Source organism: Monopterus albus, unplaced genomic scaffold (genome assembly GCF_001952655.1).
Source record: "Monopterus albus unplaced genomic scaffold, M_albus_1.0 scaffold20.1, whole genome shotgun sequence".
Classification (NCBI taxonomy): domain Eukaryota; kingdom Metazoa; phylum Chordata; class Actinopteri; order Synbranchiformes; family Synbranchidae; genus Monopterus; species Monopterus albus.
In genome coordinates, this window is record NW_018127900.1 from 286,017 (window position 1) to 305,456 (window position 19,440).

A 19,440-nucleotide genomic window follows, 5' to 3' on the forward strand; every position below is an offset into this window, starting at 1 on the left:
CCGAGCTGAGACCGGTGTGAGAAGGGAGAAACCCATTCTACAGCAGCAAGTTAACCTGGAAGAAACACATCAGGTGGTCAATGTACCGTTAAGTGGTTATCAGAAAAGTAGATTCTGCTGCGGTAACGACAGAGCAGACCCTCTCTTTTAAAAACAGGATTGTTTCAGTACAAGCTCTTTTAAAAGGTCAAACATCATAAATAGGCAAACATTTTCTGAATTTCTCCATCTGGAAATTCATTTCAGTTTGCTTTTGAGAAAGACCAAGCTTTTTACTAAATGCAAATGACTAGTTTTAATATGGTAATTGCTGTTTTGCTTCCTTTATGTCGACCTCCAGCACAGGAAGTTATTTTTTCCTTTTACCAAACACACAATGCATCTGAGACTCTGCTGGACAGAACTGGATAGAAGAAGTTCAGTTCTGTGTTGCTTCTTAGCTTCACTGTCCTCAGGGACCACACAGAGGTAATCAGTTATTTGCGTATTAAGTGGTTACAAGACTATCTCTGATTCAAGACACACTTGAATACACAAGTGCACATGTATGGAGTGAACGGGTGAGACTGCATGATAAATTGAGGCAGATTCTGTGCCATTAATCTTTCCGCAAACAAGAAATTTTCATTTGTTCTGCATGAATAACAAGGCTTTCTCATTAAGTAAGGGCCAACCATTAACATTTACATTTAATAGGGTTCTTTTACAGGTGATAACCCTACATGATATACCTTCTCAGTGAGTATAACCAGGGCTTCTCTTTTCAACACACAGCACAGAATCTTAAATGCAGATAGTACAGGTAAAAGGCGTGATTTGCCTAAAGACCATAGCCTGTAAAGGTCACGGTCCCTGTTTGCTGTTGGTTGTTTGGCATTTTGGGTATGTCATTAAACTCAACTTTATTAGGAATCAGTGTTGTGTAAGCATATTATAAATTAAGATAATTTTACTCAGTACTCAACAGTGACATGGGGTTTCATCAACGCCACAAATTTAACTAATATTGCAGGACTTTTGTTAGCCGATTATATACTTTGGTACCAATTCCCTAACAAAATTTGTAATTAATCAAATTGCAAAAACCATTTGACATGCACTGGATCTGGAGCTTTAGTGGGCTCTTGGGATCCGAGGCCCTAAGGCAGTAGGTGTGTTGCCTAGTGGGTAATTTAACCTTACTTATATTAATCTAGTAACAATAGCAAGCTGAGATTAATTCTCTGTGTTTATTATTTGGTCCTATTTCGTGTGCTGCAGGTCTGCATACGGTGATTTGTTGTACCAAACAGAGGTGCTCAGTGGTGGAGGCCAGGGGCAGCCTGCTGGATAACAACACCTATTCACCTACAAGTGCAAACAAATGGATTATCCTGGCAGTTAGCACTATAGCGTTTTGTGTTTCTATTGGACCTCAAGGACCTCACACAGCATTGACTTGTGTGTGTAGTGTGTGTTTGTCTCCCTCTCCTTCTTTGTTACGACTGTTCTGCTTCACCCTCCATCGTCACACCAACCCCCCATACCCATCCACCCCTGCATCCATCAAGATGCCAATCCTCATCCAGGAAGCCACTGAGCCTTTCACTTCTATATAATTACCTTTATTACACTCATTGCCATAGATGGTGGCCTAACAAAGGGAAGTGGGGGAGGGGGACATGATTAACCCTAACTTTTCAGCAGGCTGAAGATAAAGCAGAAAGATCAAACATTTATCATCATTTCACACCAAAGTGAAAAGACTAGAATATTCACAAACAGCAAAGAGTGTTCACCTTTATCCTGAACTTTAAAACTAATTAACACTGTCCTTTGAAGAAATTGTTGAAATTAAAGATTTCAGAATTAAATTAATTTCTGTCCTTTGCGTGAGGTTTTTGCTACATCTGTATTTGATATCTGAGGAAGTAAACTGCAATACAAGAATAACATTTAAATACCAGACTGATTTCAAAAAGACAAGGAAATATGGGAAGGCATGTGAAAATAATTTTTGTCATGTCAAAGACCATGACTGGGAGATACGAGGACACAATAGACTGCTGAGGCTTCACAGGTTATGACATCCAAGCATATGTGTGTGTGTGTGTGTGTGTGTGTGTGTATTTCCACTGCAGACTATACACACAGGCCTTGATTTTCACTTGTGCCATCTCTCCAGATGCCTGAAGTGGCTCTTTATGATAAGCAGGATCAGTGAAAGATTAATTGGTCTGCTGTCACTGTTCTGTCCTCCCCGTGTATTTCATGTATCAATCCATTGGTGGTCAGATCCAATTGTCGTTGACAGGGCAGGCCACAGTTTACATTTTATACAAAGTGCATACATTATATGCTACTAATGTTAGCTTTATGATATTGTAGCAGCCCTACCCAACCCCAGTGCACTCAAGTAGTTAATGGTTTGAGCTAATGGCATGCTCCCTAATGAAAATAATGCAGTTATAGGAAGGAGGCTAGTGAGTCCAGCGTGTTAATGCTTCCACCTTACTAGAACAGATAAACACACTGCTTAATCCACATATTATAAATATTTATTGTATCTCTCTTTGTTGTATTTTTGGTTTTGGAAAAGTGATGAAAAAGATATGACCATCCAAACTGTTTGGCTGCCAAGTATCTTTCTTACACATGAAGAAATCCAAAGCTTGACGGGCTTGGTTGTGTCTAGTCCAGTTGCAAAGTTTTGATAACACAGTCATTGCTCAATTTAGTAAAGCAAACTAGCTACCCAGAAGTCCAGGCTGATGAATGGCAAAGTGGTCAAATCTAGGTGTAAGCAGGTTCAGGCAATTATTTGCTGATGGCAGATTAGCTACACATTCCATATCTAAGCAGTATTTCTTCAGAGAGGTATTATTGTTTATGGCACAGACCAAGTGTGACACAAGGTCTATAAACCAGCCTTAAGACATACAGTAGTTAAAATCTTTATTATGCCATAGTGAACAACTACTTCGTTCACTTAGGAAAAATCTAGTTTCAGTGGGCATTTAATTTAGTTTTGGTGTTTGAGTAAAAAAAAAAAAAAATCAATGCAAAATGGGTCCTGTTCTGACTAAGCTTACATATGTTTGCATGGTTCTGAGAGAAAGTCTGATGAAACAGTTACTTCGAGGACAAAGGTAGAACATAATGCAGGTGGAAATGTTTGATTAAACATTGTGCAGATACTTTGATCATGGCAGCATATGCAACTGAAAATAGGCATCAGCTGGGGCCAACCAACACACAAGACCTTAGAAAACACAGCGCACACTCCACTTTGATTTGTGCTTTTATTATGGAAATGGAAAAAAAAGTATGTGATTTGGAATTTATTTGACAATGAATAATTCACCTTTTCTGCTGGGGGCTGTAGCTTTTGATGAAGACTGCTGATGTGAGGACTTTTTATTTTTTAAAGATATCCATGTAGTTCAGTATTGGCTCCATTCAGGTATTTTTCCACATGCAAATCTCATTTATTCTTGTAAGGACAAAGAAGCGGCCACATCTTATTTCATTTTACCACATTCCCTTCATTCTAATTCAGTCCTCTTCTCATCTTTTTCTACTGAATTTGTGATTAAAACAAAAACTATCTGGACTCTTTTTCACTGCACATTAAACATTAGGCATCTCCGTTTACCATTCATATTCATTTTCAAGCTACATCACAAGAGATCAAACTGTATCACATGAGGATCAGCTATTATAGGTCTGAAAGTTACTCCCACCCTCATGCATGATTTATGAATTACATCACATCAATTAGACCACTTAGCAAACAAGAAACCATCTCTTTTTCATAAAGTCAATTTTTCATTAGAACCATTTTTCTGTTGCCCTTTTGAGACATTAGGATGTCATCAAATATTGGCTGGATGTTGCTTGGTCTTTCCATTTTTGTATGAGTTCACAGTGGAAACCGCATCTGGACAAGACCTCAGCTTTGCCAGGTATTTGTCTTTTTTGTACTCTTATTAATTTCACAGAAGAATGATGGCTCAGAGTCATCAGGATGCAGTACATGTGCTGAGCTCTCTTTCTTGATGCATCTTTCAGCAGCTTATCATACACCATCTGCTCAGAGGGTAGGAGCATTACCTGAGGCAAGTTGCGAGGCCTTCCCTTAACTCCTCTCTGGAAAAAAAGGGTGTCATTGTTATCACTTTCATCAGCTTCTGATGACATTATTAACAGCACTATATACTGCATTAATGTGCATTTACATTACAACACTAGCAGGACTGAATTGGGATCTTTGTTGACAGGTGTATTAGTCTTGAATCAGATCACAGGACCACACCAACACAACAGAATGACACTCAGTAGAGGGGTTTTGCTATAAGCTACTAACAACAAAACAAATATGATCATGAACTGCTTTAAGGGTTAGATCAAAATATGGGAATTCACCATCACTGCTTGCTAATGGACAATTTGCACTATACTAAGTATTTACAATCTTTTCTCATCAGGGCCATTCATCTCTGAATTTAGCAACTGGTTTTTATCACAGAATGAATCTTTAACGGATTCTGGGTAAAGCCTGAGAGCATTGAAAGAAGTGACTTTGAAAGATGTTAGACAAACTGAGGAGGAGAGGGAGGGAACAAGAGCAGAGATGAATTAAAAAAAATTCCACAGGAGGAGATGTAGTATATCACCTGATTGACAAAATAATATAGCATTCCAAGTTTTCTGCCAGTATATAGGCAGTTCTTGGTTTTATGGAAGCCAACTTTACATTCAAAGCAAAGCAGAAAGAAGGCAGTTTTATCTGCAGGCTCATATTATTGATATCTTCCTTTTCTGTCTCCTCACCATCTTCTGTCTGAATAGCATTAGCTCTGAAGAGAATGTACACTATATGCAACTTGATTTATTTAGGCAAATCTGATCTCTGTGGCTCATGTTACTCTGCAGTGCGAATGCCTCCAAAAGTCACGGGCTTGTTTGGCACATGCTGTCGAAAAGTGTTGCTGCAACAACACAGGTTTATCTGTGACTCCATGGTGAGTTGCTGGTATTTACAATCAGGGTGTGTTTTTACGTAGCAGTTACGTAGTGGTTTGTGCAACTGCAAAGCACAGTATCCCACGGGCTAATAAAAATGAACTCAGTTCATGTCATACAGCACAAAGTGCTCTCAGCTTCCCTGGAGATTTCACATGTATCATGATGTAAGATGAATAAAAGAGGGGTGGTGGGTTGAGATTGGAATGATTTGCTGTTTCATTCCACTTTCTGACTTGGATCCACATTATGAAAAATTCTGAAGAATAGGTTAATATTATGATTCATGGTGTCCTTTACTTATAACGTCTTAGGATTTCTGTGGATTTAAAGTATTGCAGAGAGAAAGGAAGACAGCACGGTGAGGTGACACGTCAATGATTGTTTTGTTTTTCTTGCAGCAAAAAAGTAATAACTGAATGTAGCAGTACATTGTTTAGACATTTCTTTGTTCTCTAAAGGTCTTGCTTCTCCACCAATCATTACAAAAGCTGAGTTTCATCACATACTGTATTTTCTCTGTGAAACAGTGTTTGCACCTGCACAAGATGTGGCAGTAATGGCAAATTCAAACAGTCTTTCTGTTCTATTTCTTAATTGTGCAAGATAGAAAACACCCCCATGCCACTGCTATGTCTCTACTGCTAAAAATTTGTGTCTCTTGTTTTGGCACCCACAATTTCACCTTGCATTAAACTACTTTTTTATTATGCTTCGAACACTGTTGCAAAGGGGGTCCAAAATCTGCAGCTTGATAGCAGGATAAAGTAGCTTGTAAAGTCAAAATAAACACACAGGCACTATATTGTCACTATTCTCTTGCTTCCTATTTACTTCAGCAGCAAATCTGAGGGGAAAAAAAGAGATGTGAGAAAAGATTAAGTGTGACAAAAATGTCAGGACAGATGACAAAGTAACAGCAAGATACTGAAGTGTCATACTACAGGTGAGGGAGGTAAGTCAATTTGTTTCCAACAGACCCCCTCTAGTAGCCTGAGGAAGGAGAGGAAATGTTTGGCGGGGACAACATCTTTAGTGTTCTTCAGCTTCAGACTATAATGTAGAACAAGAACAAGAACAAAATGAAACACCCTGGAAGTATCCCAAACCTACTTGGGAAGGCAAAACCTTTTGCAGCAGATGCAAAGGGAAAGGCTAGATAACTGATAGGACTTCATAGGTTCAAGTTATTTAAGACTTGAAACACACTTTCTGCTTTTTCTTCATCATACTGCATTCATGATTTCAATCTGGGTAAACTTTTGACACCAACCGGATAGCAGACTCGTCACTACGTGAATCCTCCCTGTCAACCTTTCCAGGCAGAGTTCACACACCTCTCTTCATGCATCAACCCCACAGCCATGCTGAGCATGCTGCCAAACACTTTATGTGATATTAATCACACTTTAAACACAGTCAGCAGGCTGTGAAATGAGAACGGTGAGCAAGTGGTAATGTTTTCTTACAGAAGGTATGGGAAAATAAATAAATAAATATCAAGCCTGCTTATGTGCAAGGATGAATGTGCACATGGCTGACTTTAAGAGCAGGATCCACGAAGACAATAGAACAGGCTGGCAGACCCTAACAAGTATGTGGGGACCAGATAGATAAAACAAATTTGTCTTAGTCGAGATGTGGCAGGCTTGAAGAGAAGAACGCATAATTTACATGAGTGCCTGAGTGGGTCCCCATTGCAAGGATTTGCCTGCTAATTATAGGTTTCACTATGCAGTACATTGCTCCATTCTCTAATAAATAAATAAGCAGGTAGATAAGCAGTGGCACAAAAACAATTAACATTGTTTGCACTTGACCTGGCAAATCAGTGATAAGACGACTGCTATTATCAGGTTTAACTTAACAATGACCTGTACTGTGTATGATGCAGTAAAATGTTCATTTAAATGCACAATTTGTGGAAGGTGGATAAAGAAAAAAAACGATCACTTCCTTCATAGGCCGAGTTAAAACATAGTGCTTTGCATTATTGTTATTGCTTTTTTCTTTTTTAGTAATAGCATTTTCAACAACCTCCATACAGAGACTAGAACCAACAATGATTAGGTCATTTATTTGTGCCATAGACATCCACGGTCGTTCAAAGTCGATTAAAAGCATCAGTGAAACACTGCACTGCACTGCACTGAGAGACATTTCTTCATTACAAAACACAAGATCTGCATAGTTGTCAAAAATGTTGCCCCAAAAGGCTCCAAAACAGCCAGAACCTTTAGCAGTATCTGTAGTAGTATGACAGCTGTGCATGCGCGAGATCTCCTGAAAGTGCAAGGAGCTAATGGACTGTCAACAAAACAGATGTATTAAGGAAAACCTGGATTCCGGACTGAAACATGGCACACAGTACCTTGAATGAAAAGTTGCTGGTCTGGTGCATATATTCATGAGAATATAAAACTGTTTTCTAGGCTGTGGGTAAAACCTCCATAGATTAAAAATTCTTCAGATGTGACCAAAAGTTATGGCTGTTTGAAGTTATGCAGGTCTTGTGTTTTGCTATGAAGAAATGACACCCAGTGCAGCAGAGTTTCACTGATATGTATTTAATAGTTTGTGTGTTTTTTCTTTTTTTGTTTTTTTTACAACATCCTCCTGTAGGTCTATAGCACAAATGCGAACAAACGAATCCAGGCAGAAAACTGCAGACATTAACTGTGAGCAGAGGAAACTCATTCTTAGTTCGAGTCTAAGAGTCAGGGGAGTGGGTTTTTGGAATTGATCATCTCACAAAACGGAATGAGTGTTGATGCTTTTTATGAGACGTCTGCCAGTGAGGACAGGGAATTATATAAATTATTACATTTGTCCCACCTCTTTATTCCATTATGGCGTGCCCATTTTTTTTTGTTTGTTTTTATATCCTGCAGCTGGCTTGAGGCCTCTGGTCACTTTTCTGCTTCTCTTATAATGTTCAGCTCTTCTGATCCTATTCAATCTAATTTCCCAGCTCTTTTCATTTAATTTCTTGTCATCCCCTTCCCCGTCCTGCCAACCCTCACCTGTATGTGATGTGTGCCAGCTGGCTTTAATGATTAATGTGATTGTGCTGTATGTCTTCAAATAATTCAACCCAAATCCAAATCCTCCTCCTCCTTCTTTGCACTTTTCCCATGCATTCAATTGATGACCATCATCTTCACCATGTCCCTATTACCGTTTACTTCAGTCAGAATCCTCTCTTCCTATCCTTGAGGCCAGAGAGGTCCAAACACAAGGCCTGTATGCTCCCCCGCTGAGCTCTAATTGGTGATCATGATGTGTGCGGGAAAGAGACGGTGCCGTGTTTGGCCCATTTCTATTCCCTCATCACATTCACAAAGCCACAGTCACATTTGTGTAACCATGGTGATGCTGATAAGGTGGCTCATGACTATTCATCAATGGCGCTGCCTGATTGGACAGCCCCTGAGAGCCTGTGTCCCCACTCTACCTCAATATGCCCCTCAGGATGATGAGAGAGCATCTCAGCTGCTCTCAGTTTGTTTTTCATATTCACTTCTTGTCTTAACCTCAACCCCCCTGCTCTCCTCTCTTCTCTCTAATTACCTGTCCTCTCTCTTGATGTCCCACCAATTTCTTCTGCAACACTTGTCTCTTTTCTTAGCACCCTTGCCCTGCTCTTTGCTCCGTCTTAATTGATGAAGACATTAATCACAGGCACGTCTCACATGATCCATTGCTCACCTCTCCAGAACCTATTACTGCTACTTGGTTTCAAGTCTCATATCTTAGTTACATTTTCAAAGCAAATTCATTGGCAGTACTGACTTGTGAGTCTTTTAGCACTAACTAAGATAAAGAGAAAAATAATTTGAGTCATTTTTACCCAAGACATATTTTGAGTAATTTACAATAATCTAATTTATAAATTCACTGCCTCCTCATAGGCACAAAATGTGAATCATCAGTCAGTTTTTGCTCCATTAGTATTGGTTTTATCCCATTTAAAGATAATTTGTCTGTTACTTTTCATTTTTTATATCATTTATAATTAGGCAGCTCATTTTAATACTGGGCCAGCGCCTGATTTTTGTTAGAATCTAAAATTATGCACCAGTCTGGGAGACCTAACTTGCAGGCAACCATGTCTTTGGCTATTTCTTTTATTGGTGACCTCTGGCCTTAGCGTTTCCCAGTAAGAGATACAAAGAATTCATGAGCATCGGCGTGAGCTCAGGTATCCTGAAAGTTGATGGTACAGTTTACAATGTAAACTGTTAACATAATACTAAAACAGTACATTTACACCCCATGGAGTTAAAGCACAGTGCATTTGATGGAATAGATGACAGTGTAGTTTCTGTTTACACCAAGACAGAGTGGAAATGTGTGGGACCCACAGCATCGAGGCTGTTTTGATTCATTCTTACCTACGATTCAAATGTGATTAATGTGGTGAACTTAGTTTTTTCGATATTTAAATTTGTCATTTACATTTTTGTTGAAATTCCCACAAAAGTCTTTTCAAGGGCAATGTCCATCTGTCATGACATCTCATTTGAAAGACACACACTGGCCATACGTTTGAACTTCAACCCAAGGTCAGCAGCTGTAGAGCATGACTGAATATCATATTCATGCACAGGAGGATAGGTCTGACAGTGCCTGCTGCTACTTTATCCAGGCTCCATCTCTGAACACAGCAGCTCTAGCTAACCTCTCTAGTTATTTGTGAGGTTTTCCAGGAATCTGCCTGTTAAATCCAGATGGATAGTGGTAAGTGATGGACAGCTTGCAAACAACATTACGTGAGATCCCAGATGCAGTCGGTTAGATGTTAATGGTAGTGTAGCTGTTGTGTGGGATGAGTGATGATGGCGATACTGAACGCAATGACATGAAAATATAACACTGGACACCATAATGAGAGCATATAAATAGACAAAATAATTCAAGGGATTGGATGTCATATATGCTCGATAAGCATTTCTCACTGAGGCGCAACCATGGCAAAGCCCTAAGATGTACAGCAAGTTAGGATTTATTGCATCATGTAAAGCTGAGATTTATCAGTTGACAAAAATAAATAGCAACTATTTTGATAACTGACTAATCATTTAAACAAAAATACCTTTCTCTATGTCCACTCTCCTCAGAAATAATAAAATGGATCTGTAATTAATTGTGTTACAGCTGGCTTGTTCATGGAAAATAGAGATGTCAGAAAACAATCTGAATCAACATCAAAAGACATATACTTGCATAAATCTCCCAAACTGTACATAACTACTGTATATACACACACAATATAATACAGTATAACAGCACAGAAGACAAAGGAATGGCTTTGCTATAAGCAGAAAAAAAAAACTGACTATCAAGATGTAGTGTTACTTAAAGATATGAGATAAAGGGATGAAAATGAAAACAAAGCCGGTTCTCACTTACACTGTCCCGCTGGCTGTTGTCCCCGGACCCGTCATTCTTTTGCATGGTGCGTGCCACCCCTGAAAACAGGCAGGGCTTAGTCACAGGATTGAAGAACAGAAGAAAATCAACTGTGAAGAGGCAGCCCATCCCAGCTAACTCCCAAACTGGTCAAGTAAAAAAAGTTTAATTTGTTTACAAAAAAGAAAAAGTAGCTCTGGGATACTTCAGGTAAAATGTTAATAAAATTACTGTAAAAGAAACACTTACACAAATTGTACAATTTTGTGAAGAATTTATAGGCAGTGCATGGAGTTTCTGAAATGTGTTGTTGATAATTTTCCAGTAAAGCCTGAGGTAAGTTTATAATGTGCTTTCAGAATATGAAAGCTTTGATCTCCTAGACAACACTTGTGCATGTGTGTGTTGGTTAAAAGGATCCATGCTGGGATCCACTGGCCCATTAGAACGCATTAGAGTGTAAAAGATAAAAGGTCAGTGAATTATCAGCCAGTTACACAACCCTACTCTGTTTATGTGGCCTAATAACCCCAACCCTACACCCACTCTCTCTCTCTCTCTCACACACACACGCGCTTTCATTCCTCATGGGGATTTTTACATTGACTTGTGTTCATTTCTTTACTTTTCTACCATAACCACCACTTGCTTTCCCATAGACTTTACCCTAACCTTAAACCAAGTTGTCACCACAAAGTTCAGTGAGCCCTGCCAAGTCCCCAGAATGTGACCCAAAGGGGAATTCAGGAACAGGATGAATGTTGGAGACAGTGTGGAGAAAAATGGCTGTCCATTTCCATATTTTCTGAGCTTGCCCTTTACTGCTAGTATATTGGCAGTAACTAAAGACATAATGAATACAAATCATTTGCTCTTTTGTAACAGTATACCTGGGCAAAATACTGTACAGTCTCAAGCCACAGGATAAATACATATATCAAATCTTCTGGCTGCTAGAAGGAAAGTTATCATATCTAAATGGGTGCAGCCAAGCCCCCAACGAAGGACAACTGGACTGCAACTGCTAATGAAATGCACCAAATGGAAAAACTGACTTATTCCCCTTAAATTGAAACATAATCATATGCAAAATACCGGGGAAAATGGATTGCAAATACTGAGAGTGCATGTCCATTGTGGCCCATTGTAAAAGGCACCAAAAGTCTGTTCCTTTACACCAATGTAATGCTGCCCTTGACATCTTTGTGTTTTGTCACGACAATAAAAAGAAAGGCAACAAAACCAAAGCCAATAAAGAGAATGTGAGTGTGTAAACAGGTTTCAGTCCCCACTATGTAAAGAATACCAGGCACACACATGAGCACTTAGCCAAAACCAACTGTAGTGAACTGTCCATAACTGTTCACAGGCTATGAAGTGTCGTGACACATGCGGAAAATCCTGTAGAACTTCAAAGAAGTAAATAATCAAATTCTGGTGTGGTTTGATTGAAGGATCAAGTCAATTTATAGTTTAGCATTCCAGTCACATCTAGGTTCACTTGTTATCAACCTGAAAGAAAAATCAAGAAAGTAAGCAGACAATTCAGAAATCATAATTTTTAAAACAACTCTGTCTCCTCTGAATAATTTGTTCAAGTTTTGTGTGAAAATACATGTGTAGTGCCTGAATAACAGATGTTCCCTACAACAGCGGCTTTATTTATGGTTCTCCATGTTCCACATTAGTGGTACCTAGGCAAACAATGATTTCTTTTTTAAAAATCAACCTATTGTCTGCAAAACAACAAATATGCCTGCATGTCACTTGCATTTGCTATACAAGTCTTCATTTTCATGGTCCACAAGCTTAGAAGCAACATTAAATCCACCCTGCTCCTCTCTACCAGGACTTATCAGCAACACTGGATGGACTTTGAATAAGAGATCACTCAAACGGGTCAGACATTATTCTCCACTCTGGTTCTTTAGCTCAGGCCCATGGTGACAGGTATTTACCACAAACAGAAAAACAGACAGAGCTGGCCGGACAGCGTCCATCGATTGGGCTCTAAAGAGAGGAGGAATTGATCATGCCACAGTTCATGAGCTCTATGTGATGTTGCCTTTGGGAAAAATATTTTGTACTGCACAAAGCATGTGCATACAGTAATATATATCCTCAGATACGTTTGTACAATAAATGTCTGCATGCTTATTTGAATTTCTTAGCACACTTAGAGTAGCAGACTACAGTATATGTCACTATCTACACTTTTAGTTTGGTTAATTTGAGCTGGTGAGAGCAGTGACATTTAGACTTGGTGTTACAGCAAATAGTCAAGACCATGTGAAATGTAGATTTGTTCCTCCTCTAAGTAAACGACCACGGGGTGTAATATGGGATAGTGTAATCTATAAAAGGTTTTATGGCATAAGACACACAAAGTAGATAATTCACACACACACCACAAAACAACTGCAGGACAAAGCACAGCCTTGACCTATGCTCTTTTTCAGCAACTTCTACAAGTGTTAACTACTAGTAACCATCATGCTTGCCTACAGTTACAGGCCCTGGAATGATAACCGATTTGCCTGAAAACAGCTACCAAAATTTCATTAAAAAAAAAAATAAAAAATTCACCAGGGCAAAAATATGTAAATTCCTTGCCATCTCACTTTTACTATTCGTCTGCAGTGATTAAGTGTTATAATACTACTGCTCTTCCATCCATTATCTATACAACTTAACCTGAAGAGGGTCTCAAGGGGCCGAGCCCAATTCCAGTTGACATTGGGTGAGGCGGGGTACACTCCGGACAGGTCACCGGTCTATCACGGGGCTGACACACAGAGACATACAACCACACACACACACACACACACACACACACACACACACTCCTACGGGCAATTTTGTAGTCACCAATCAATCTAAACTGCATGTCTTTGGATTGTGGGAGGATGCAGAGTACCCAGAGAGAACCCCTGCAGGCACAGGGAGAACATGCAAACTCTGCACAGAAAGGCCCTGGGTCAGCTGGAGCTCAAACCCAGAACCTTGTTGCTGCAGTATGAAGCAGCAGCACATGGCATATTGCTGAAGGCAGCATTATGTCACTTTTTATAATTAGAATGACTTCTAAACACCAATAGTTATGTTGTACTTGACATGTCCCACACAGTTGCACTTCTGTTGTGTCAGTGCCTGTCTGGAAAGCCAAATCATTTATTGCAAATTTGTCTGGACTGCAGTTTGGAAATAGCAGCTATTTATCAGTCAGTGCTGCTCTTCTCTGTTTGTATGTAGCACTTGGCACATGCTGACAATGCTGGAAGAAAAACTAATTAACAGACAGGCTGATACACATTTTTCTAAATGTGGTGATGCAGTTAATATTTTTCAAGAGCTTCTTCCGTCTTACTGCACGTCATGTTCCCATTATATTACTTCAGTGTCATGCTCAGCTGTGCAAATTACTCCAGGTAGCCCCAAGTCAGCTAAAGGTCTATCGGGACATGAATTAAAAAGAAGGAGCTGTTAAAATAGCTAAACTAACAACTCTCTTTCTTTCCGTCTCTTCTTCAGGGTGGGCCTAAAGCCCAAATATGACAATTCTCCATAACGATGTGATTTTGGCCTTGAAAGCACGAGGCTAATTTAGCAAAAACTGAATCAGCAGGAGACATGGCTCAGACACAAAAGTACAGAGATGGAGAAATAGATGTCTACATAACATACTCTGCCAGTTATTATTGTTCACCTTGTCATACATGCTCCTACAATCTGCACTAAGAGGATGACGTTGTCATGCAAATTCTCAAATAAAACAGCAAAAACTGCTCAGGCTTACTGAGTCTTCACCACCAGAGTGATCTGATCTCAGCTGTAAAAACCACTGATGCATGTGAGCGCTCACAACCACACACAAATACATTTTAAACCAAATAACCAGTTACATGACACCCCTCTCCTTCAAACTCAGCATCATTTCAGGGACAATTTACTTTTCTTTTATTGATGCTTGCAAGACCTGCTGGTCAGCAACACCAGTGTTTTAGCAGTAAAAACAAACAACTCTTGTCCTTTTTCGTCTTGCAGATGTACATCACGTATCAGTGTAGAAGGTCATGCCCACCCTGCAACATAAGGTGTCGATTTCTGTCTGGGCTCAAGGACTAGACCTACAGATGCCTGACCAGAAAGATCGAGACATGGAAAACTCCCCCCTCAGCAGATGTGATTTCTTTCCCTGTCCCTTTGATACATCCTCTGTTGGCTTTTTCAATTAGCTTCCTGACATCTTTAGGAGAGAGATGGCAGTTTATCCTGTGTGATCACATTAGGCGAGTGAGCAAAAATGAGCTGAGCTATGGCTTGTCCTCACACAGCAGTAGAAGGTCACGGCTGTCTAATATGCTCCAAATTTCAGCAGCTGTGTGAGACGTCTCTTTTCTCGTGTCGAGCTCCCGCAGCTGCTTATTGAATAATCACTCAAAAGTATCTCAGCCTTTTATTGTAGTCATTCAGTCAGCTAGGATGAGCAGGCACTGAGGCTTTGTTCAAATAGCCAATCACTTTTATTCTCTCTGTAGGCAGAGCTGTATTAATTAAGTGCACTTTTTGTTCAATTTGTCAAGCTAATATTTTGGAGAGAAGCCAATGAAACATGATGCATCAGTGACATTAATATGCAAGCTTAGATGGTAAATACTAAAAACAAAGCAATCAGTAAACAAATCAGTCAAAGCTGTTGCTAAGCTCCATCTTAGACTCTTCAAATTAAAATAAATTACAGCCCATTATATGCTGCATCGCAGTGTTTTCACAGCAAATAGGCTGAGACACTTGTTGGGTAATCATAAAAGCTCCCCATGTACCATCCATCAGCTTTTCAGCCATTGACAGAAGAGGATTTTTCCATCTCACGGAGTTCATTCGCTTATCTGAAGATAGCAGTGCACAGTACTAGCCTATTGATTTAGCAATCTAGTATTTTGGTCAACTCTAATATGAACTATACCTGAAGTAAAATGGGCACTTGTAGTGTGGAGTAAGTGAACAGAAATGGAGTCTTGGTTCTCAGCAGTCTGCCCACCTACTGACTGAAGCGAAGCATAGCAGTGGCTCCTCCAAGTGGTGCTGTGCTTCCTAGACATGACAGCAAAAATAGAAAAGACGACTCTCAACTTTATGTGGACTATTGTCTTATGTGGAAGGCACTACCAGAGGATCAGATTATCAGAAGCCTGACTTTGTCCTAACCTTTACACTGAGGCTGCCGCAGAAATCCTTAAGCCCATGCGCCACATAAATCAGATACCATCAAACCAGTGGATTGATGGTATCTGTGATTGTATTACTCCTCGTGTAATATAATCACACTCATGTGCACACACACGCCCTTGAAACACAACCTGTAAATGATAGATGTGTGCTATTACTTGACACATACTACAACGATCCTTATTCTACACTATACACTTCATCATATACAGTGCCCGTAGGAGCTCCAGTTCACTCTCAACTGTGGGCAAATTGAAAATGGCTGATATAAAGCCATATCTGGCACGACAGCTCAGTCGCCTATCCATTCATTCCTGTAGCACTATATTGAGAGTGATGAGCTGTTTGTAGCAGCATAAAACAATTTCACAGCATGTGGACCAGGAATAAAAAAATAAAAATAAACTACAACATTTACTTGAAATGTAAATTAGGTCTCACTCCTCAAGCTCCTTGAAAATAATTGGCATAAATTCCATTAATTGTCTGGCAGATGCAAATACGAGTCATATTTTATTGTTTGCTTTTTGTGCTGTGAAATTGGGGTCATCAGACGTAGGAGTGTTTTGAAAACAGATGCTCAACTGTGCATCAACAGTGAAGCTCTACTGAATTTATTTATATTCCAGGTTCTTCAGACAGTTTGATCAATTATCTTTCTATAAATTTCAAAAATCATCAAGGGGCTCCTGCAACTCAGTCCTTAATCAGCTCTCACTGAAGACTGGGGGGGAATTAATGGGGAAGCTTATGAGATAAAAGAAACAAAACCTTTTAATATATGACTGAGCTGCTTTTGACTGCATGTTATACATTCAATTTAACACAAGCCTTCTCCCTCATGTAAAAGTGTGGTGCCGACATCAACATGATGTGTGCTGCAACATAGAAAAGCATTCTGTCTCCACTAACAGAGATGCCCTTTACAGCACCCAGGTTAACATGTGGTGAGGCTACCTAGGGGAAATTGGTGCCTTTTTATTTTTTCCTTCAGTGGAATTTAGGAATAAAACACCTGCTAACCTACTGTGAAATGCCTCTTTTTCACCAATTACCACCTCTTCAGGTACTAGAAAGAAATCTCAGGATAGTGAAGTCCCTTGAGCTCTTATTACCACTCTACTCAATCACAACCTCATTAAATTGCTCCAGTCAAAAGGGTCATTTCACTTATGGCATTTTATACGTGAAATTCATTTTATTTTTCATGGGAAATACTAATTATTGGTTGGATAATATTGTCTGTAGCTCTTGAAAAAAGCTTCAAGTATCAAACGGGGGAGTCTAATGAAGGACATCATCAAAATTAAGTGCATGATCTGGCATTTTTGGAGTGCAACCTCCACCAGGAACTAACTGTGAAGATATCTCAGATTCAGACTTTTTTTTTTTTTCTCTCTTTACCCGCCTCTCACAAGCCCTTCAGCTTAATGGAAATATAATACCAAGTAACTCAAGGATCCTTTTAAAGTATCATGTTCATGACTTAATGTCTGTTTCCAAGTGTGTTATCAGTAACTATGTTGATTTTAAGGTCTTTCAGTATATATACCATTCTCACTTATGTTGAATACATACCGATGCCACTACTGTGTTAAAAAAAAAAAAAAATCAATTGACGTGGCTTTGAAGGAAGGTCAGTATCAGCTCAGTATATTGTCACACTGATATACTTCACTATCAAACCAAAATAATCTGACTGTAAATTGGCTGATTACACCAAAATACTTTTTGATTCTACTGCAATTAAACTAGCCTTGGACATAAACTGTAGTTTATCAACTAAGAATAAATAACTTGTGTTAGTATAATATGTTTTAAAAGCCCTTTTAGAGGCTTAAAGCATTTGTCTGTGGCTTGTAGTACTGAATTCTGTCTCTCGTTTTTGCTGACCGATCACTAAGGCAGCCTTTGTCCCAGTACCGGTTTGTAACTCTCCATGGACCAGTAAAACCAAAGAAAGGACTATGAAAAGAAAAGCCTGCAGTGGATTACTACAGTGTCATATTCATCATCAGCTTTAAGCTGCATAAGTATGTTGTGCACAAACAGTACAAAGTAGATAAACATTCGGCAAATCAACAACAGGAAAATACTACATTAAAAACTGTCCCCCAGTTAAACTTAATGCATACTACAAAAGCAGCTTTACATTGAACTGCCAGTAGAGGTTCCCATAGAGCCACTGTACATCTCACACCACTCACTCCTGTTACCTTTCCTGTTCTCCTCTATGATTAAATAATGCTACAGAACAAGAGCCACAGTGACAATTGTTTACAGATCTGGAATTATGCCCATCAGTGATAGCTCTACTGGTATAAAGTCATAACTATTTAGGGTGCCTCTCTCTCTCTCTCTCTTTAATCCATCTTGCTTACACGGTGTGTAAGCAAGAGGTATATGTCATTTCCCTCACACATATGGACTGCTGCAGCGTAATGGCATCTCTGACCCAAGGCAGTGGGTGGCCCTGCAGAGCTGAGGATGAGTCACTCCTGTCCGTACAACCCAGCAGAAAACAGCAGGCATATGGTGATGAACCGAATCACAGCCTGTGTCTCTCCCATCAAATATGATTCAGTATGGACTCTGATGACTGAGTGAACACAGCACTTAATGTCGAAGTCACGACAAGCCCTGTCCTAGTGGTTTCTTCCCATCTAATGCCTAGAGAATGGCTGGCCCAACTGTAGCCACTTTTAAAACTAAGCTAAAGACTGTTCTTTTTTTCTGCTGCTTTTGTTTCTTAATTCCAGCCAATATTGCACTATATCTACTTCTGTTTTATCTTTTATTTATCCATTACCCAGTGACCAATTGACTTCATTATGCTGTTTAGCTACCTGTATAGACACTAATGTTTCAAGTCTTCTGGAAGACAGTATGCCGACGTTTGGTGTAAATTACTCTGAGGTTAGTCTTGGGAGGAATGAAGTAAAGGGATACAAGTTTTGAGAACAGTGAGAATCCACAGTTTGCCAAAGCTACATGCACTCATGTATGTTGCTACTTGTACTGTCATGTAATTGTTGTTTATCTTATTTGCATTCTAATGTTTTATCCATATATGCATTTTAATGTTTTACCCGATTGTGTGCATTGTGTTAAGCATTTTGAATTGCCTTTGTCAAACACAATGTGCTATATACATAAGCTTGCTAGATGCCTCACCAGTCCCTGTTATAAACTGGTCACCTGTCCAGGGTGTACCCTGCCTCTCGCCCAGTGTCAGCTGGGTTTAGCTCCAGCCCCCTGTGACCCCATTAAGGAATAAATGGTATAGATAATGGATGGATGCCTCACCAGTCCCTTTCTATATGTTAACATGGGGTGTGGTAAACATAGCAAAACAGATGCATTTATGTTGTGGACTGTTTGTTTAGGTTTCAAGCATGAGGAGGAAAAGCCTTTATTTTATTAGCTACATTTATTGAACTTGAATTTAATGCTTGCCATGCCTTCATGGAATAGTCAAGGCCAAGGTTTGATATACTTTCAAATGCATTCCTGTGTTGTGAATCTCACAGTACAGTCTTACTATAAGAGGTCAGCCCCCACCCACACACACAAAAGAAAACACTTGAGGTTGTGTCTAAGCCCATCAGAATCATTTCGCTCAAGGCCTGACGTGATTTCTCATGTGGCAGAGTAATTCAGCTTGTATAAATGTTGCTGCTGCTTTAGACCAACACCTTTGCTCTTCAACAATATTTTAACAGGACAAATTTTATCCATGTGAATGCACACACCTAGTGTAAAGTACACAGACTTTTAAAAAAAATCAATCAACTA

General features: G+C 39.4%; 1 protein-coding gene across 1 annotated transcript in view; it reads right to left on the reverse strand.

Annotated features, from left to right (window-relative positions):
• Positions 1-19,440, reverse strand: part of pde4d (phosphodiesterase 4D, cAMP-specific) — a 153,586-nt gene that overhangs the window by 131,686 nt on the left and 2,460 nt on the right. Inside the window, exon 2 of the mRNA XM_020593700.1 lies at positions 10,417-10,475. Coding sequence (XP_020449356.1) covers positions 10,417-10,461 — 45 coding nt within the window. The 5' untranslated portion in view covers positions 10,462-10,475. The remainder of the gene's footprint in view (positions 1-10,416; positions 10,476-19,440) is intronic.